The following is a 20,359-nucleotide window of genomic DNA, read 5'->3' as shown; positions in this document are numbered from 1 at the left end:
GCGTTAAAGTGAATTAACTAGAGCTACGCGTAGCTCACGGGTGAATCTCACTAATAAAATCTTGAGCAAAAAAGAGCAAATTGCAGAAGAATCTCTACAATGGGGCATGCAAAACGAAACGACACACTGCATAGAATACACACATATGTATGTGCATAAAGAGAGGTATGAGGGAATTCCCTGGCGGTCCAGTGGTTAGGACTCTGAACTCTCACTGCTGAGGGTGCGGGGTCCGTCCCTGGCTGGGGAACTGAAATCCCACAAGCCAAGCGGTGAGGCCAAAAAGAAAAAAAAAAAGATGTGAGAAATAACAGATTCAGGAGGGGATGTTAGCTGGGGAGGAGAGGCCCACAAGGAGCTTCAATTATATTTGTAGCAGTTTTGTTTTGTTTTGTTTTTTTCTTTTCTAATGAAAAGAGAAAAAAAAAACTTTATAACTTTCTGCATGCTTGAATTATAACTTTTTAAAAAAGAGGCAGGACTCAATGAGCCTTACATAAAGGAGAGGAGGAAGCTGGGGCCCTAATCGCGGGGAGGTTCAGAGCTGTTCTTGCCAGCCCTGGAACCCAGAAGCCAGCGTAAAGGAGCAAAGGAGGCTGAAAGGTTGAGGCCCAGGAACGGGGGGGGGCTCCTGTTGAGAGGCAGGAGAGGAGCGGGGACACGGTGACGCTGCCCGTCTCTGTTCTGAACCCAGTGCTGGCCTGCATCCCAGCCCCGGGGCTGCGGAGAGCCCCAGGTGGAGGGCACGGCGGGGCAGCCCAGGGGGCACACGCGCAGGCATGCGCGCCCTGCATTCCACGCACGCCCCGAGCACGCGGGCTGCCACCTCCGCGCACTGGCACACACTCCCTCTCTACCCACCTGGCACGGACACCTTGACAGTTTACAGCACAGATACACCCCCTCAGCCACACACACACACACACACACACACACACACGCACGCACGCACGCACTCCCGCCGCCGCCCACTCGGGCCACGACCCGGGAGCTGGCGAGGCTGCAGAGCCTACCAGCTGCAGCCCTGCCAGCGCCCCCTCTCCTCCAGGGCTGGGTTTTTCCAGCCGGAGCCCCGCTCCCTCTACTGCAAGCTCTGGAAATTGGTGTCTGACGTCGCCGCTCCCGCACGTTGTTTATTTACTTCCTCTTTTCTTCCCTCCGCGGAGGCTCTCCGGTCGGGAGAGCTGCAGGCAGAAAGCTGCCGGGTCGAGGAAGCAGAGAGGACGGAGGGCAAGACGGCTCAGGAGCCCCCGGCCCGCCCGCGGGGGCCATGAGCGTCCGGCCGGACGCCCCGAGGGAGGAGGGAGATGCCGGGGACAGGGGACCTGAGGCAGAGCCGCGGGGCCGAGCCAGCAGCCGGCAGCGCCAGCACAGACAGGCCACCCGGTTCCTGCACAAGGACTCGGCCGACCTGCTCCCCCTGGACGGTCTCAAGAGGCTGGGCACCTCCAAAGACTGGGTGAGGCTGTCCTGCCCCCTCCCCGCCCCCGGGGGGCCGGGGCCCCTTCTCTCCTCCGCCGGGAGGGTGCAGACCCCAGCCTCCAGCTGCCCCTCCCTGCCCACGGGGAGGGGAGAGGCAGCCCTGACTTGTGGGTTCACCTTGACCGTTCCCGGCTCTTCACTGGGGTGTTCCCACGGCTTGGTGGCTCTGGGGGACCCTATCTATTGCTCAGCTTCCCCAAAGAGCCCCAGGCTTGTCTTGGGGGGAAGAGAGGAGCACTGGTTAGAGCAGAGGTTTGTGGGGACAGGGAGTCCCTGGAGCAGTCGTTTACCGCTGGGCCCGGAGGACTGACGGGTTCAAGGTCGCGATTCCCTCCTCTGCCTAAACCACGGGTCCCCTCACACTGGGACTGGACCTTCGGTGCGCCCCGCCCCATCCTCGCCAGAACACCAGGGTTTTCCATGCCTTTTGCCTGGGCGCCGGGCTCCTGAGGGCCCCCTTGCTCCCTGCAGGTGCAGTGGCCCTTCCAGCCTCCTTTCCTTCCATCCCCCTGCAGCAGCGTGGCCTCCCGAGGGAACGGGGTCGGGGAGTGACTCCGAGGGGTGGGTGAGTCAGGGGACAGCTGCATATACTCACTCCCCTCTGACAGAGGGAGGGGCTGAGAGAGTGGCCTTCCTCGGAGCCAGGATGCTTGGGTTCAGATCCTGGCTCTGGCACTTAGCAACTCAGGCAAGTCACTTTATGTCTCTGAGCCTCAGTTTCTTCATGTGTTACATGAGGATAAAATCAACAGGATGTACCTCACAGGGATGTAAGAGTTACATGAGATAATACCTGTAAAGGACTTAGAACAGTGCCTGGATAATTGGGAGCTCTGTCTAAAGGCTGTTGTCCCTCCAGCTACTCCTACTATTCCATTTAGCCTGAGAGAGAAAGTAAGACCCACAAGGTCCGGAGAAGATGCGATGGCTCTGGCCTCCGGCTCACAGAGGACAAGAGGGCTTCTGTAGGAAGGTGGGAGGTACCCTGTCCTCTCTCATCTCCTGGGCAGGGAGTCTGAGAGGAGGGACTCCTGCAACCTGAGGTGTATGAGGCCATTTCCAGGCCACTCTGGCAGCCCCTTCTCCCCGGAAACCTGGAGCCAGATGCAGCCCCTCACTGCATTTCCTGAAAGAACCCTACCTTTCCACATTCCTCCCAGACAAATGTTCACCCTCCAGGAGCCCGGCCCAGCAGCCCCGCAAAGGGGAAAGGTGACCAGACTGAGATTTCAATTCAGAGAACCTCCTTGCAAACAGCCAGCACAGCTGAGAAACAGATGGAGCAGGGAAGCAGGTTCTTTGGCTCTCAGTGGCTAGGAAATCACAGCCTCTGCCCTTTGCGGCCCATCCCTCATCGGTTCGGCCCAGGCGAAGAGGCTCTATTAACACTGCCGCCCCAGCGTGGCGGGTCCAGCCTTCTACCCTCAGGACCTCCCGGACTGACATGGAGCAGTTACCTTGTATGGCTTTGGGAGTGAAGACACAGCATTCGGGGGCCTGAGCCTGCGTCCCTCGTGGGACAGGTGGGAGGAGGGCTGGAAACCACAGAGCTGCCCTTCCCAGCCGCTCCCAGAGCTCGCTGCTGCCCTTTTCCCAGAGCTCGGTCTCCTGCTGGCAGCCTGTTGGCGGGAGCAGCCTCAAGGGCCTCATTAAGCCAAGGGTAGAAAAACAATCCCAGGCTCCCGAGGAGAGAGGGCAGGTGGGGAAGCATGTGTGGAGCCTGGAGGGACACAGTCATTCTTCGGTGAGCATTTATGGAGTGCCTACTGTATGCTGAGCTGAGCCCTGTTATGCAAAGAGCACTGAGATACAGACCTGACCTCAAGGGCAGATAACAGCTTTGAGACGCATGACAAAGGAGGTCATGGGACAGGACGCTGCCCCCGCCTGGTGTGTGGAGGGAAGAGTGCAAAGAGGTCAGACGGGGCTTCTTGGAGGAGGTGAACGAAGCCTGCATGAATTACAGCATGCAATTGGAACCCCAGACTTAAAATAAAAGCCTCTCTCCAGATAAAGAGGAGTTCCTGAGCCAGTGGCCCAGTCTGGTCTAGAGAAGGGTGAGAAGAGGAGTTTCAGAAGGAGGGGTGTGCAGGAGCAGAGGCATGGAGGTGAAGGGCAGCCTGGTCCAGGCAGCGCCAGAGGGGCCGCTGGGGCAGGTGAGCACGGCGGGGGGTGGGGAGCGGAGATGAGGCAGTGGCCAGGTCACCTGGGCTGTCACCCCCAGGTAAGCACGGTGGGGAGGGGAGGGCTCTGATGGATTTTAGGCAGGGGAGTGACAGGCTTAGTTTGACATGTTGCTTTGTGCTTCCCAAACTTTACTGTGCACACAGGTCATCTGGGCATCTTGTTAAAACAAGGTTCCAGTTCAATAGGTCACGATTCTGCACTTCTAGCGAGCTTCCTAGTGATGGTAAAGCTGCTGATCTGAGGACGGCACTTGGGGGAGCAAGGGTTTCAGAGACTCCCTGGCTTTGAGCAGGTGGGTTTGAGAGGCACGTCCTTATGGACTTAGGGAGGCGTCCCAGGGACTCAGGAGAGCTGTGCTGAGGTGTGAACGAAGCAGTAACAGAAAGAGAGGTGGACCGTAAATACAGGAGGCGAAGCTGGCAGAATCTAGAAGTGACTGGATGGGGTGGGGTGGCTTCAGGTGAAGGACGGTGAGGATGACGCCCAGCTTCCTAGGTCGTTTGTTTGCTTGTTTGTTTGTTTGGCCATGTCTCGCAGCTTGCAGCATCTTAGATCACTGACCAGGGATGGAAGCCGGGCCCCGGCAGTGAGAGCACCAAGTCTTAACCACTGAGCCACCAGGGAACTCCCCCAGCTTCCTAGTTTAGATTTGGGCTTTTTTTTCTTTTTTGTTTGTTCTTGTTACTTTGACTTCTTTTCATCACACCATCAACTCTGGGATCTGCATCCCACAGAAGGATGAGGTCAGAGGAAGAAAAAAAGAAAAAATGTCCCCAAGAATATGTGTTGTAGAGTTGAGACAGAATTTCCCCCCAGCATCATACGAGTGCCTGAAATGTCCTGTCTATCTAACCGAGGAGAGACCCTCCCCCCGTCCCCATCTCTCCATTACTGAGCAATACATTGGGGTCCTGGAAAACGGCATGATTTGATACTGGGACTAGGTCTGCTATAATGATGTGACTGCTGGGATCCTTGGGGAAGCTCTCACCCCTTCTTACTCCCAGGAGACTCCGGAGGGGGGCGGGGCTGGGGAGAACGGCCTGGGATTTGTAAAGTGAGGGAACTGAGCATCTGCACGTTTTGTGATGGAAGCAGCAACCGCACAACGTGATCCAGAGGCGTCTGGTGGAGGGGAACCCGAGCCGGCCTCTGGGGGAGCATCCCTTGGTGCAGGCCGCGATCCACGGCCAGGAGAGCAGGAGGAGGACCAGCAAGACAGAAAGGCCGGCTCTTCTGGTCAACTGCAAGGTGAGATCCCCTCCTGGGCCTGCTCCCCTCACCCACTCTCCCTTCTGCCCCGGTGGTGAGGGAGGGATGCGGGAGCCCCCTCCCCAGGCTGGGCCACAAGCTGGGATCCTCCATGTCCTTTGCTCCCCGCCCCTCCCCGCCCCGTCTTTCCGAGGTGCACACGACTCCCTTTCCCTGAGCAAAGTATCATCTTGAAACATGAGTGTGCTCCACACACAAACGGTGCGCACGTGTGGATAACGCAGCCCTCCCGCGAAAGCTCACGTGCTCCAGATCACAGCCTTGTCGTCCCCGGAGCCAACGCTGAGCCGTCCCCTCCCTTCTGCCCGTCTTTGCTCGGTGCTTCCTCTGCCTGTCATCCTAGGTCCACGTTCTCGGATCCTTCCAGCCTCAGCTGTCACTGCCTCCGGGAAAGCTCCCCTGACTTTCCCCGTGGAAGAGCCTTTCCTCCCGCGCAACATCTAAGGCTCCAGACTCACAACCCACAGCCTTAACTCTCTCGCTGCACTGGTGACCCTCCACTCCCCTGACTTTCCCCATGGAAGAGCCTTTCCTCCCGCGCAACATCTAAGGCTCCAGACTCACAACCCACAGCCTTAACTCTCTCGCTGCACTGGTGACCCTCCACTCCCCTGACTTTCCCCATGGAAGAGCCTTTCCTCCCGCGCAACATCTAAGGCTCCAGACTCACAACCCACAGCCTTAACTCTCTCGCTGCACTGGTGACCCTCCACTCCCCCGCATCCTGGGAGCAGCCTCCCTTGCCGCCCCTTCCACGTGCCCACGCACAGCAGACCTCAGCAAACAGTGTGGAAGGAGAAAACAATGTGTTTTGCGGTATCCAGGTGCAAACCCAAACGTCTGTTTTTATCTAAAAGGAAGCGACCTTGTCTTCCTTCGCCTGCGGTGGCGAATCTGTTCCCCACATCTAATTTCCTAACCAGGTACTGCGGTCCCCCCATCCCTCCTCACTCCCACCCCAGATTCCTCTAACGGGAGGCCCTCGGCAGTACTCTCAACAAGCACAGGCACAGACCTACACTTCGGGTCGAATCCTCCCCAAAGTACGCTCTCACCGCCTGCGGCTTTACTTCCTTTCTTGATTCCGTATCTGACCCAGTTCTGCCTCAACTGTACGAGTCCCATAAAAAACAGCCTTAACTCACTTTTTGTGGGCAGGAGGCCGCACTGAGCGGTTTGTGGGATTTCAGTTCCCCGACCAGGGATTGAACACGCGCCCTTGTCAGTGACAGCGTGGAGTCCTAACCACTGGACCGCCAGGGAATTCCCAGCCCTTCACTCATTTCTGAAAGGGGCCCATCAGGGGCTGGGAAAGGTGACAGAGCCAGTCCCAACCCTTTCTCCCCCCTACCCCGTGGGGACTCACGGAGTCCCCTCCCCTCCCCCCTTTCTCAGTGCCAGGACCAGGTTCTTCAGGTGGCCGTGGACACGGGCACCCACTACAATCAGATCTCTGCTGGATGCCTCAGCCGCCTGGGGTAAGACGGGGGCCCAAAAGAATGAGTAGGGAGGGGGCTTCTTTTTAGGGTGATGAAAATATTCTGAAATTAGTGATGGTTGCAGAACTCTGTTGTCTCCTTTATTTTTATTCTTTTTATAAATTTATTTTATTTATTTATTTTTGGCTGCATTGGGTCTTCGTTGCTGCGTGCGGGCTTTCTCTAGTTGCGGCAAGTGGGGGCTACTCTTTGTCGTGGTGCGTGGGCTTCTCATTGCGGTGACTTCTCATGTTACGGAGCACTGGCTCTGGGTGTACGGGCTTCAGTAGTTGTGGCTCGGGGGCTCTAGAGCGCAGGCTCAGTAGTTGTGGCGCACGGGCTTAGTTGCTCCGCGGCATGTGGGATCTTCCCGGCCCAGGGCTCGAACCCGTGTCCCCTGCATTGGCAGGCGGATTCTTAACCACTGCGCCACCAGGGAAGTCCCTCTGTTGTCTACTTAAAAAGGGTGACTTTTGGGAGTTCCCCCTGCTGGTCTAGTGGTTAGGATTCAGAGTGTTCACTGCCGTGTCCTGGGTTCAATCCCTGGTCCAGGAACTGAGATCCCATAAGCCACGTGGCACGGCCAAAAAAAAGAAAAAAGAAGAAAAAGGGTGACTTTCATGGTATATGAACTATATCTCAATAAAGCTGTTACTTTTTTAAAAAGAGTTGATGGGGGCTCTGGCAGAGAAGACAGGACTTAGACCCCACGTGGGTCCAGGGTTGGCTGAGAACCCAAAGTGTGGCGGGGAGGGACACTAGCGGACTACCGGGGTGGGGGGCTGTGGTGGCCTTAAGCCTTGCTTCCTGACCACAGGTTAGGGAAGAGGGTCCTAAAAGCCCCAGCTGGGGACCTGGCACCTGGGCCTCCAGCCCAGGTGGAGCCGCTGGAGCTACAGCTGGGCCAGGCAACCGTGGCGTGCTCGGCCCGGGTGGTAGGTAAGTCCCCTCTCCGTCAGCATCCCCGCGTCTCTGCTCTTGCAGCTCTCCCTCCTGGGCGGGGCGAAGGCAGAGCCTCTCAGCTCCTGCCAGCACAGACAAGGTACCCCCAAAGATGCTCTGATTATCCCCAAGGTTCTCTGGCCTGGGGTGGTGGGGGGAGCAGAGAAGCGGCGAGTGCTGACAGGAGGACAGCAGCATTCTCAAATGGTTCCCGCAGATGTGGAGAGTCCTGAACTGTGCCTTGGCCTGCAGACTCTGCTGTCTCTCAAGGTAAGGGGGATGCTCGTGCTGACACCCACACCCAAGGCCTGACCCCGCGGGCTGGGAAAAAGAGGTAGGGGGCACGGGTGTGGAAGCATGGGCCAGGCTGCGAGGAGAAGGACTTGGAGATGTGGGATTTCACCCTCGATCCTTAGAGGTTCCTTATTTGTGAAAAATATGGAGAACCGGGTCCCTCCGTGATAGCGGTCCAGGTGAATGGAAACAGGGAGGAGAAAAGAGCAGGGTGCTGGGGGAAGGCGGAGGGGAACAAAGCAGCGTGGCTGGGAGAGGGGTTACCTGCCCAGGTGAGCTCATCGTCCCCCAACCCCACAGTGCTGCATTGACCTGGAGCACCGCGTGCTGCGGCTGAAAGCCCCCTTCCCTGAGCTGCCCTTCCTGCCTCTGCACCAAGAGCCGGGCCAGTGACCGCTGCCCCCGATGGTCCCCAGGGGGAAGCTCCTTGCCTGAGGGGAAGAGCCACGATGGGGCATGACTAGAGTCAGGTAGCTGGGACAGCTGGGTGTGTCCCTCTTGTCACCACCCTGACCCCACTGTCCCATTTCCCAGTCGGCCACACTCCTCTGCTTCTCAGCACCTGCCCCACCCCCCAGGAGGAGTGTTCCCTGGAGGGCCCGCGATCTCAGGGTTCTGGTTTCCCCGTCCTCTCTCATCCCCCCCGTCCCAAGAAAAGCGGAGCTCAGTCAGGACTGCAGAAAAGGACATCAGCAGAGCAGGGTCCTGGTTGGGCCCCTGGCACAGCAGGGGGTGGCCCGAGTCCAAGGCTGCAGCCTGCTGCTGGCCCCTGCCTGCCCCGTCCACCCCGAACACCGTCGAGGCCTGGACTCCGCGTGGCTCGCCTCACAACTAGCCCGCCCCCCTCCCCGGCCTGGGTCCCTGGCCCTGCTGTGTCCACTTCTCTGATCTGCGCACAGCTGAGCGGGAGAGAAACGGTCACCACAACAGTAGAGGAATGCCTGGCCCACGAGGGCTGGGGGTTCCTTCATCACTGCCTCTTCTGGGGCTGCTATTTACTCCAGATACGTACCCTCCACCTGCTTCTTCACCCACTGGGCATGTGTGGAGAGCCCTGTGGGGAACTGCCCCCCAAGGCAGGCAGGATGGTGGCATTGCCAGGACCCAGACTTAACCTGACCAATATTCCTTATTTCTAGAACTATCCACTTCATTAGACCTTCTTCCCACCCCTCATCTCTGGCCTCCTGAGCTTGAGCTGGTCTTTTCTGGCATCAGTGGCTACCCACCCCCCGAGCCCCCCCGGCCCTGAGTCCAGCAAAGACACAAGGAGGCTTTGCTACCTTCCCTGTGAAGAGCCCAAACCTCAAAGGGCCAGGCCCCCGGGTGCCTTTCTGGCTTGTTTGAGTCTCTCATATGTTGGATTAGGGGAAGAGGAAGACAGCGGTATAACTAACCCGACCAGGGGACTAGGACACTCGGGTCGGAATCAAAACCCTGAGCCTGGCGTAGATTAGATCAGAGCAGAACCAGGATCTGCCGGGATCCCCGGCCATACCTTTCTCAGCTGAGTCCTCTGCACCCAGAGGAGAGGAGAGGGGCTCACTGGCACAGGTGTGAGAGTGCGCTGGCCCCTCTGGCCGTGCTCCTTGACCCCTGCCCTCCCGGGCCTCGCCCTGTGCCCCTCCCTTCTGCCTCCTTTGCTTCTGCAATTGCAGACCCAGGCCCAAGGAGGCCCTCAGCTCAGTGGCTTCTCCATTTGAATAAACACCTGTTTGTCTTAGCTAGCGTCCTTCTCTGCTTCTCAGACGCTGAATGATCACTCTGCCCTTGTTCCCTTACAGAAGGAAATGTGAATGGGGACATTCCCTCGGGCTGACCCCTCTGGCTGGGGTCACTATAACTGACAGCAGTGGCTTTCCAACTCCTCTGAACACAACTCAGCAGGAAGTGTACTCTACATTGCACTCAGTACACACACGTGCACGGACACAAACAAGTATAACAAAACAATCCTTCCCTACACGTGAGCAATATACTCCCATATTTTTTATCCTACTTAGTCTATTCTATCTCATTTATTAAAAAAAATTGCCGACCACAACCCACCAAAGGATTGCAACCTACAATTCGAAAACCACTGATTCAGAGCACAGGAATCAAGAGCAGAAGGGATATAAATGGCCCAGGGTATCATTCTGATTGTGGCCTGAACTGTAAACCTGCATCAGATTTTAAAATCATGAGGGTGAACAACCAATACACTTACAACCATTCTGTACCCAGATGACCATTTTGTTTTTCACTTTCAGTAGTGTGTTCAATTTATTACATGAGATATCCCTCGCTTTACTATAAAGTAGGCTTTGCGTTAGGTGATCTTGCCCAGCTGTAGGCTGACGTAAGTGTTCTGAGCACGTTTAACACAGGGTAGGCTAAGCTGTGACGTTCGGTAGGTGAGGTATGGGAAATGCATTTTCAGTTTACAATATTTTCAACTTACGATGGATTTATGAGGACGAAACCCATCATAAGTCAAAGATCTGTGGTTCGCCATTCGTGTAACAATCACTGATGTCAGTGACCTGGAGCCGTGCCACGGAAGATGGAACTTGGGGGAAGGGCCCTCACTGCCATCGCGCCACTGGCCCCAAAGCCTGGTTGGGGAGTAGCGAGAGATTTGTAGTCCCTCCTCACGAACAAGTCTGTTTCCCACGCAACAAGAGTGGGGAGCTCTGGGGAGGGGGCAGTGCCTACTGGTGTGATGGGTGAGGCACACAAGGAAAGGGGCAGAGAAGCAACTCGTCTCTTCCTTCACCAGAAAGACCACGAGGTCTACAGTTCACAGTCACCCTAGGGTTGCCGCCATCCTTCCTCTGTAATGTGCACTCCCTGTCTCGCAAATACCATGGACAGCTTGCGGGGTGGGGAGGTTCAGAAGGATCCCCGTTCAGCCAAGACGGCCGGTCCAGCTAGGAGGGATCCTGAAGGCCTGTGGAGGCACACTGTGGTGGCCGATCCGGATGGTAGAGGGTTTGGTGAAGCAGGGCCCGGGCGGCGGGGAGGTCGTCAGGGTCTGCGGGCAAGAGGGGCTGGTGGGTCTGCTGGGACCTGGCCTCCCAAAGCAGCCCCGCCCCCAGGACTCACCCACCCCCAGCTCCCGCAGCAGCCCCGCCCCCAGGACTCACCCACCCCCAGCTCCCGCAGCAGGCCCCGGAACTCCGGCTCAGCCTCTAGCACTTTGAGCAGGTTGGTGGACTCCATCCGCTCCAGCTGCACCTCCCAGTACACGTAGATCTTCTGATTGAAGGTGACGTACACGAGGCAGGGGCTGTTGCAGCCCCCTTTGCAGGCGTACAGGCCTGGGGGAGGGGTGGCGGGGGGAGAAAAAGGTCGGGGAGGCTCATGCCCGGCGCGGGCGGCATTCGTGTCAGCAGCTTCTACCCACCCGTGGACGCCAAGCAGAAAACTAAAGGCCCTCTATTTCTTCCTTGTTGGGAACTCAGTAAAGCAGGTAAAACGTAAAATATCTGGCCCATTCCAGATACGGAAAACCACAGTAACAAAGCCCAGGCAGGACAGTGTCCTAGGAGGTGACATGTGCTGGTTTCCCATCTCAGTGACAGCCCCAGGGTAACGCAGGGCGGCTTCTCTTGGGTGGTGATCCCTCTTCCCAGGTCACTGGAATGTGGCACCAGCGCGTCGTTCAAGTGTTACCATTTTAGTGACCAGAGACACCCCCAAAGGAGTTAACGCTGCTTCCCAAGGTCCCCAATTTGGAACTAAGAGAATGGAACTTGGAGAACAGTCTTCACAGAGTCCTGACATGTTCAGATGGGGAAGAACTTTCCCATATCTCCACACAGCAGGCAGACAAGAACTCATCCGACTCTTTTTTCTGAACAACCCGCCCCCCATATCTGATCCTTTAAAATATCCAAAGATAGACGCCTCACTGTCTTTTATCTCCTCTTAGTTAAAACTGTAAAGATGGCAATCTGGTACCCACTCACACCCTCTAACGGAAGAGCTGAAGAACTCGTTTGTTTACGAAGACTTATGTCAGGGGCCGCAGTGAGAGTGCGAGCGAGGGGGACAGGTGTGCTTAGCAAGGAGCGCGGGGCAGGGTCCCACCTGCACAGAAAGCGCGGACGTTCTCGTCCACCTGGAAGCGCACGACGGTGCGGTTGTGATCAATGATGTACGTCTGTCCATCCCAGGCACAGGCGACCACCTCCTCGTGCCCGTTGCCCTGAAAAAGGCCAGAGACCGGGATGTAGGGGTGGCCAGGAACCGTTTTATTTATTTTTTATTCTTTCAATTCATTTATTTTTCGCTGCGTTGGGTTTTTGTTGCTGTGCGCGTGCTTCCTCTCTAGTTGCGGCGAGCGGGGGCTACTCTTCCTTGCGATGAGCGGGCTTCTCATTGCGGTGGCTTCTCTTGTTGCGGAGCACGGGCTCTAGGTGCGCGGGCTTCAGTAGTTGTGGCTCGCGGGCTCTAGAGCGCAGGCTCAGTAGCTGTGGCGCGCGGGCTTAGCTGCTCTGCGGCACGTGGGATCTTCCCGGACCAGGGCTCGAACCTGTGTCCCCGGCTTTGGCAGGCAGATTTCTAACCACTGCGCCACCAGGGAAGTCCCCAGGAGCTGTTGTAGAAAGCCTTCCTGACCGGGTGGATGAAATTACGGGAGCCGTGGACTCGGCTCCGGGTGACAAACAGCTGGGAAGGCAATGCCCCAGCGCTTCTCACCGACCATCTCCCGGCACCTGGCACCAGAGGGGGCTGCTGAACGAGCCACCCCCACAGAGTGCGCGCGACAACCCTAAGAAGTAGGCAACGTCACTCCCATTTTATACTGAGGAAGTGCCAGCTTACAGAAACAAGCTCACTCACCCAGGGCCGCCCGGCCGGGAGGGGGCAGCACCGGGACTCAGAGCCGGGCCTGACCTGACCTCAGAGCCTCGCGCCTCTCCTCCCAGACCCTCAAGCAGGCACAATGGCCGCGTCAGCGCAGCCCCACCGGCCGAACCAGGGGCCACAGCTCTGGTGAACACACACTCGTGTGCGGACGTCTGCAAATGGGCGAGCAACTCACTCCTGGACCCTAAGAACAAGTTGCTTCTCTTTGGAGCCATCGGCTCTGCTGAAATGGGAGCTTCGCCAGCGGCACGGAGAACAGCGCTGAGCCCGTGGAGTGGGGGGAGCTCGGGGGGCCAGGCCTGTCTAGGGAGCCTTGAGGTAACGGCGGAGGCGGCTGAGAAGGGAGAATGGCCCCCTACGGGCCCCCACTCACCGTGACGTCCAGTTTCTCGAGGGCGAAGAGCTGGTGGTCCACCTGCACCGACCACAGCAGCTTGTCTGCCTCCTCCGTGAGCTTCAGTGTCCCTGCGGGGAGAGGCGGCCGGGCTGGGGGCAGAACCCTGCGCAGACCCCGGGCACACAACATGGGCCCACCCTGCACGGCCCATGGCTGACCCGAGGGACTCACCATCCAGGGTGCAGAGGGCAAAGAGGCCCGAGGCGCCGCTCTTGGGGCTGCGGCCTGTGGGGGGAGGGGTCGGCGCGGTAGAAGGACCAGAAGAAGGAAACGCGAAAGGCAAGGCGAGATCAGAGCACACGCGGAGGGCGGCCGAGGGCGGGGCGTGAAGAATGCGCTAGAAACAAGGGTGGTCCTGTACCTCCCCTCTCCCCTTCCCCCCTGCATCCCCCACCCCGCCCCGCCCCACCTCGCTTGATGTTGCCGATGAGGTGAGTGGAGACATTCTTGTTGTGGATGCGGCCGGACGTCTGGTGCAGCACGACGTCTCGGGCAGCGGGGGTCTCCCTGTGGTGGGGGAGGGCGGCTAAGTGGGAGCCCAAGAGAGCTTGGCTCTCCGGACCCGCGTGGGCCCCATCTCTGTGCGAGCTTCCAGGACGTGAATCAGCTGGGAGACCTATCGCCCACTCCACCTGGCCCAGGGGGCAAGTCGAGAGAGAGGGACGGAGCTGCCAGGCTGGAATCTCAGAACCTCTTCCAGTTGCTGCGTCAGGGTCGGGATTCCCTGGGTCCCGAAATAATCTTCCTTAAGGGGCAGAGGTGCTTGTGCCGGGACCCAGCTGATGCTACTCCAACCACAGACCCCTCCATGGCTGTGGGCGCCCACCTCGCGGGCAGGCACCCCACCGTCCACAGGCCCGCCCCCCTTACCTAGTGCCCTCCTCGGGCCCCTCAGAGGTGGGAGGCGGCCCAGGGTCTGTGTTCCAGGTACACAGCAGAATCGCGTAAGCACAGCCTGGCTGAGATACCATTAGTTCAGGAACACCCAGGGGCCCTGGAGTCACCGAGAGACTGTCCACCTGCACCAGAGAATGGGGGCTTAAGGGGGCTGCGGGCGAGAGAAAGGCAAAAGCCTGCAGAGGACGGGGGGTGGGCAGGGGCCCTGGGACATGTCCTCAGCCTTCAAGGGCAGCAGCAGGGGGAAGTGCAGCATCAACGGGGCTCCTGCTGGTGCCATCCTCTCCACAGGGAGCACCTGCGCTCCAGCGGCACGGATCCCAACGCGACACACCCACCATCACATCCCTAATTCTTAGCGCAATGTTCCTTCCTGTCTGCCTGTTACTGGCCATCTCCCCTAAGACCCTGATTCGAAGTGATCTCCTCTGGGTCTCTGTCAACAAGGTGGTTTTCCCTTCTTCCCACCCTGAGCCCCTGCCCCCGCCTGTTCTCCCACAAGCCCCTCCAGGAGGGAGGCCCGTCCTGCTCCTGGGCTGTGGCCCCCACGCTCAGCCTCTCACCTGACCCTCCAGCATCCACTTCTTGAGCAACACCAGCTGCCCTGTCAGATGCTCGGTGCCATCGCCCAGGTCCTCCCAGCGGAAAGCCCGGACCACGCGGTCTGTGTAACCCACCACCAGCTCGCAACAGCCATCGCCATCTGTGGATCCAGAAAATGAGGCGAGTTTGGAGCCAAACCTGTCTTCACCAGCTGGAGTCCTACAAGCACGCCCTCCTCCCCGCCCCTCTAGCACCACCGCCACTGGCACTCTTTATCAGGTTCGACCTCAGGCCCACCTGCCGAGCTGCCCCGTCACCCCTTGAGCCAGGTACCCGCTCCCCTGCCTGCCCCTGCGTCCAGAACCACACAGCTGCCCCGCAGGGCCTGTCACTTCTTCCCTCGGGTACACGACTCGAGTGCCCTGATGCACCCATATCCCTACCAGCACCTTCGAGACAGCCTCTGGCCCAAGTACCAGCCCCATATCCAAGCGGCTCACTCTCTCGCAACCTTGAGTTGTTGATCAGCTGTCCCCTTCTCGGCAGGGGCTCCCCTGACAACTCCATTTAGAACGGCCAACTCTACCTCAGCACCCTCCAGCCCCTTTCCGTGTGTGATCTCCTCCATGGCGCTTACTACTTCCGAATACACTGTTTAACTTCCTTACCACATGGCTAGCGTTTATTTTCTGTCCCTTCCTAGTAAAGGTCCAAGAGGGCAGTGACTTTTGTCTGTTTTATTCACTGTTGCAATCCCAGTGCCTGGAACGATGCCTGCTTTATAACGGGAGCTCAGTAGCTTGGCGTTAAATGCATGACAACTGCCCAAACAAACGCGACGAGCCCCCTGGCTCCCTCGAGATCTGCTCTGTTGCCCCTTGACTCCTATTCCCTGGCTGCCTGCAAAGACAGCCATGCCCACCGATGTCGCTGATCAGCATGACCTTGGTGTTGGCAGGGATGTGCTGCTTGAAGACTGGGCGCTGCTCCTCCCCCCCGAGGGTCTCGTGGTGCCCAGAAGCATCTGGGGCCTTGGTGGGCGTAAGGTCACACAAGTGAAACCAGCCCTCGGCACTCACGGCCACCACCAGGTTCTGGGAGAGACAGAGGTAGAGGAGGGGGCTGGTCGTCAGAGCACAGGTGTCGGGGATGGGCCGAGGGAAACCCGCAGTCCCCTGGGCTTCCTACCTTTCCTTTATTACACACATCTCCAACCCCGACGCACGTAAGCTGCAAAAGAAGAAAGAGGGGCTCAGGGGGACACGCTAAGGGTCCCCAGTGCTCCCTAAGCTCTGTGAAGCACGGGGCGGGCTTCTCATCACCGTCATTTGCTGAAAACTCCTGCGCACGCCCCACATCAAGAGGCTGTGCTAATCCCGTTACTGTGCTCTGGGTCCAGTTTACCAGACAGCAGTATAAGGACCTGAGGTAGTGAAGACCACTTGGGCTTAAACAAAACAAAAACTACATCAGTAGAGCCGGACTATCATACTTCTAGACGTATTCAAATGACTGCCCCCATTTTCTACTACACTTCGTACGATCAGACAACCTCAGCAGATCCACGAAAAACTAAGGGAGTCATTCCATCACATAAAATGAAAACCAGCCCGACTGTGTGTGCGCATGACATCTGGGAAGCCTGGGGGCTTCCCTCCGATTCAAATGAATCCTTAACCAGTAGCTGGCGACCTCGGACAGGCTGGGGAGCTCATGTGTGGGACCCAGCCTTGACACTCCCTGGGCAGGAGGAGTCCCTTCCCCCTGGAGACCCAGGGAGCTGAATACTGACCATTCCCTGGCAGGAGCAGGTGAGCCACGGCCGGCTGTCATCGTTCTTATACACAGACAGCTTTCCACTGGTGTCTCCCACCACCAGTTCATTTAACTTCAAATGGAGAGAGAAGAGAGGGTTAGGCTGGGGTCCTGCTGAGCCACTCAAGCCCTTCTCGACTGCGCCCACTCTGCGGAAGTCACAAGACCTCAACCTGCATCTTCATCAACTTTATTAACAAGATTTCGAGACCAACACAGTCACAGTCTCCCAGGTTCTTTATCTCCAGTTAGGCGTATGTGTGTGTTGAGGGCAGGGCAGGTTAGAGAAGGGCCAATACAGAATCTGTGCTCCATCTCAGAAAAGTCTGACATCTGAATAGCTCAACGCCCCACACGCCTGCTTTCGGCGTTTCTAATTTGTCCTTACGCATGGGACACGTTAGGAAAATGACCCCAAATATGTACCCTTTGGAGAATTTAACTTCAGAGCTCATATTTAATCAGGGGCCAAATAAAGACAACGTCAACTCTGGGGTCGTCCCTCCCCTGGCAAGACCTTGCGACGTTGGTGCGTCTGAGTGGACACAGCGGGTGGGGGTGCCGGAGGGGCCGCATCCCAGCTCTGGGCCTCCGGTGCCCCCTAGTGGTGGCTAAGCTCCCAGGAGGGTCTGGAGCCTCTTCGCCGTTTGCATGTGGGCTCCCCATTTCCCAGTGGTTCCCCAAAGGCTGGCCGCCCTTTCAAGGGGATAACGATGATAGCCAGCTGGCTCCAAATGCCATTTCCAGAAATACTTTCATGATTCCTTCTTGGGGGGACATCTAACACCCTTTCCTGTCCTCTGAGTGAATATTAGATTCTCAAGAGATTTAATTTTCAAGGCAACAAAGACATAACAGATCAACAGTAAGAAAAAATGAGAAACGAATTGGGATTTATTAATAATGATCTGAAGCTTAGATTTATTATATTTTAATAGTTAAGGCAGTTTCTGGTGGGGACATTAGATAACAGAAGCATAAAACAAGTTTATCTATTTACATCAAACCCTCTGCACCCTGGAGGACTTCCGCAGACACACAGGAGAAAGGCTGAATAGCGCAGGGCCTCCGAGTGCAGCTGCCTGAATTTGAATCCAGCCCTCCATGCCTGAATCTTTTCATCTATAAAACGAGGATCATAAGACTATCCCCCTCATAAGGTTGCCGTGGGAACCGAGCTAACGGAGGGAAGCATCTAGAAAGGTGACTGACAAATAGCACGAATAACAGGGGGTTTTCAGCTTCCAGTTAAATGCCTCCAAGGCTTGGGGATCTTAGCATCTTTCACACAATCCATTCTTTTTCTATACATTCATTCAACAGATGCCACAGTCCATAGTAGGCCCTCGATAAATGTTTACTTAATAGACAAATTAAATATATTTTTTTCAAGAAACAAAGAAAAATCAGAATGAAAGAGAATGCCCAGTCAACCCTTGAGTTTTCAGGGAAAGCTGAACAACCCGTTAGGGGCCCAATGACAAATGCCACAGATCCACAGTTGTACAACTGCTGAGAAGGACCTCAGTTTAACAAGGGCACAGACAAAGGAATAAAATTGTAAAACAGTGTGGTGAGTGCGGTGAGTGAGTAGATACAACTCGGTAGGCGACCTGGACGAGCACACTTCCAGGGTCGCCCATCTGCTCCCCAGCACTTCTGCTCCTCTGTGGTCCATCCTGGCTCTGGCCTCCGGAGGTTACTCAGTGACACTAAAGAACCCCAGCTGCAGAGTACACCTTCAGTCAGAAATGCTACCAGAGAAAGGAAGTGCGCTCTTTCTGTGACCTGCGCCCCCCTTCTAGACACCGTCTCCCCACTGGTTCTGTTGGGTCCTCGAGGGTGTGTATTCTATCCCTGGCTTCTCCCTCTGACTTAGCAGGAAATAAATTACTCGCAAATTACTTTAGGTTACTGGTTTAATAGGATGAAATAAGTATTTTTCCTGCCCCAAATCTCCAAAGGTTGGCCTGGAGAACCAGTAACAAAATTTCTACCCATACTCATGCAGGCTGAGTGTACCACACCTGATTAGTAGCCAACTACCTCACCTACTTGCCCTTCTTTCAATTATATTTATTAATAACAGGCAAAACCCTTCAAGTTGCTTTGAGATACATAATGACATTTGCCTTTCATAACAACCCTCATTTATTCAACAAACATTTACTGAGTGCCTACTATGTCCCAGGCACTATTCTAAGTATTGGGAATACAGCAGTGAAAAAAAGTTTTAAAATTCCTATCCTTACAGAGCTTACAATGCTTACAACTAAGGTTTAAAAAAAAAAAAGAGGTAGGGAATTCCCTGGCGGTCCAGTGGTTAGGACTCCACGCTCTCACTGCCGAGGGCCCAGGTTCAATCCCTGGTCAGGGAGCTAAGATCCCACAAGCTGCACAGCACGCCCACGGCCCCCCCCCCCAAAAAGGTAGTGTAATATACCTAATATTGCAGAACTGAGTGTGCAATTCACTTAGAAAAGTACAATTGCCAAAAAAGCTGACACTGTGAAGCTAGGAAAAAAAGGCACGTGTGCCCTTTTAAACAATCAGGTAAAATAGAAAATAATGCACATCTAACGTCACTTTGTTAACGTACTAGTTTAAAATGCCTCCCTTGATTGTCTCATAAAATTATACTGCTGAGCATATGAAGAAACGAGAAAGCCCAGAAAACATAACACAAATTTATGGGAATAACTTTTTCCTCCCTAGACAGGGTAGAGCCAAGAAGCCTCATAAAATACTTTTTCCATCACAGCGTAAAGGAGGCTGGGGGTGGGGCGGGGTTGGGGGTGAGTGGTGGGGACGTTTTAGCCCGAATTTTTTTTCCCTGGGAAAAGAGAGCACAGACCAGTTAGGGAGGTGAGGATGAGATGTGAGGGAGGCAGAGAAGAGACGGGGGCAGAGGGTAGGAGAGGAGAGCAACCATGTGCTTTGCATACACACCCTCGAGGACCCCACGGAAGCCTTGCGACACCAGTGGGGAGAAAGTCTCTAGAGGGCGGACGCAGAGAAAGAGCGCACTTCCTTTCTGTCAGCTTTTCATGTGAAACTGAGATTATGAAAAAAAGTGTCCCACACCATCAACGGCCACCGTCCCCTTCAATGCTTCACCCCAGAACCCTCTACATCTTGTAATCAATGGGCCTCACTACATTTCCCTATTCTTCTATCACCCTTCCCCCGCTCCACGATGAGCTACCTGCGGGCTGGGGCTTTTGAATTCCCAGAATGCAGCAGAGCCCTCGGCCCATAATCAAACGCTACCGACGACGCTAACGTGTCCTGAGCGTTAACCGAGTGCCAGACACGGTTCTGCTGCTCTACCTGTATTAAGTCACTTAACCGACGGGAAAAGGAAGGACCGCTGGGGGAGGAAAGGGACATGGACACTGAGCCAGTAACTCAACCGAGGTGGGCCCGCCAGGCGGAGACACCCCGGCCAAGCGCCGAGAGCAGTCCGGTGGGCCAGGCCGAGCCGGGCGGTGCGGAAGGTGCTCCCGCAGGAGCCGCACGCGCGCTCTTAGCCTATTTCCGACGCTCTGAAAGGGAAGGCGGCCCCGGAGGAGCTGGGAACTCGGCCACCACAGTTCACTGGATCCTCTTGGGAACAAGTGACTGACCAGGCAGTGGACCCGGTACGCGAGTCCCTAGAAGGACAGTGCAGCAGGGCTCCGGACCAATCCAGCCAGGATGCCGGGTACCCGAGCCGCCCACACAGCCCTTCCCGATCCGGCTTTCAGCGCCGTGCGTACGCGCGCAGTCCGCACCGCCCGCCGTGCAACGCACGCCGTCCACGCCCACACCATACGCACTCGCAGCACGCACACGCCGCCGCGGGCGGCCTCCTCCGCCCCGCCCCGCCCCGCCGTCGCAGACGGGCTGCGTCTCTCCAGGGCGCATGCACTGACCGTGTCGTTATCGACGTCTCCGAGGCAGATGGCGTGTGGGAAGAGACTCCCGCTGAACTCCAGGGCCACGCGCTGTACGTAGCTAACCGACCTCATCGCAGTTCCCAGGGCTCAGGGACCGTGGAGCCCCGCGAAGTGCTCCCCGAGCCCCTCCCGACGGCTGCCCGAGCGGAAACCCACCCACAGCGGAAGTTACGTCACCCCTGAGCCTCCAATCGCTGCCTTCCTCGCTTAACCTCAGAGATGAGGCGGGCCTTCCGGGCGCGCCGGGCGTGGGGGCG

General features: G+C 56.7%; 2 protein-coding genes across 12 annotated transcripts; one reads left to right on the top strand and one right to left on the bottom strand.

The window, feature by feature from the left end:
- Window positions 1-971: 971 nt before the first annotated feature.
- On the top strand, window positions 972-9,378 carry NRIP2 (nuclear receptor interacting protein 2). 2 transcript variants are annotated; one of them, XM_082352875.1, is made up of 6 exons: window positions 972-1,459; window positions 4,765-4,920; window positions 6,337-6,419; window positions 7,237-7,358; window positions 7,579-7,631; window positions 7,956-9,378. In XM_082352875.1, exons 1-6 carry the CDS (start codon window positions 1,271-1,273, stop codon window positions 8,046-8,048), a joined length of 696 nt encoding a protein of 231 aa, XP_082209001.1. In that variant the 5' UTR covers window positions 972-1,270; the 3' UTR covers window positions 8,049-9,378. The 2 variants fall into 2 exon arrangements, with proteins under 2 accessions (XP_082209001.1, XP_082209002.1); XM_082352876.1 differs by having other exon boundaries at window positions 974-1,459; window positions 4,768-4,920.
- A 510-nt stretch (window positions 9,379-9,888) lies between these two features.
- Window positions 9,889-20,323, bottom strand: ITFG2 (integrin alpha FG-GAP repeat containing 2). 10 transcript variants are annotated; one of them, XM_082352859.1, is made up of 12 exons: window positions 20,079-20,323; window positions 16,142-16,237; window positions 15,538-15,579; window positions 15,272-15,443; window positions 14,370-14,509; window positions 13,780-13,928; window positions 13,319-13,416; window positions 13,081-13,134; window positions 12,886-12,977; window positions 11,730-11,847; window positions 10,784-10,957; window positions 9,889-10,671 (listed from the first exon to the last, which is right to left on the bottom strand). In XM_082352859.1, exons 1-12 carry the CDS (start codon window positions 20,172-20,174, stop codon window positions 10,568-10,570), a joined length of 1,335 nt encoding a protein of 444 aa, XP_082208985.1. In that variant the 5' UTR covers window positions 20,175-20,323; the 3' UTR covers window positions 9,889-10,567. The 10 variants fall into 10 exon arrangements, with proteins under 10 accessions (XP_082208985.1, XP_082208983.1, XP_082208987.1 ...); XM_082352857.1 differs by having other exon boundaries at window positions 10,788-10,957; window positions 20,079-20,293; XM_082352865.1 differs by having other exon boundaries at window positions 10,539-10,671; window positions 10,784-10,895; window positions 20,079-20,292.
- Between the last annotated feature and the right edge of the window lie 36 nt (window positions 20,324-20,359).

This window comes from Balaenoptera borealis, assembly GCF_965194805.1.
Source record: "Balaenoptera borealis genome assembly, chromosome: 13".
Lineage (NCBI taxonomy): Eukaryota > Metazoa > Chordata > Mammalia > Artiodactyla > Balaenopteridae > Balaenoptera > Balaenoptera borealis.
Note: the sequence above shows the minus strand (reverse complement) of the source record. Positions and strands in the feature narration are given on the sequence as shown.

Excerpts from the sequence above, each read along its gene's own strand:
- NRIP2 (XM_082352875.1), top strand. The coding sequence starts at position 1,271 with ATGAGCGTCCGGCCGGACGCCCCGAGGGAGGAGGGAGATGCCGGGGAC. Across the intron at positions 1,460-4,764 it reads TGGGCACCTCCAAAGACTGG|CAGCAACCGCACAACGTGAT; the intron begins GTGAGGCTGTCC and ends TTGTGATGGAAG. Across the intron at positions 4,921-6,336 it reads CTCTTCTGGTCAACTGCAAG|TGCCAGGACCAGGTTCTTCA; the intron begins GTGAGATCCCCT and ends CCCCTTTCTCAG.
- ITFG2 (XM_082352857.1), bottom strand. The coding sequence starts at position 20,174 with ATGAGGTCGGTTAGCTACGTACAGCGCGTGGCCCTGGAGTTCAGCGGG. Across the intron at positions 16,238-20,078 it reads GAGACGTCGATAACGACACG|TTAAATGAACTGGTGGTGGG; the intron begins GTCAGTGCATGC and ends CTCCATTTGAAG. Across the intron at positions 10,958-11,729 it reads CGTCCGCGCTTTCTGTGCAG|GCCTGTACGCCTGCAAAGGG; the intron begins GTGGGACCCTGC and ends CCCCTCCCCCAG.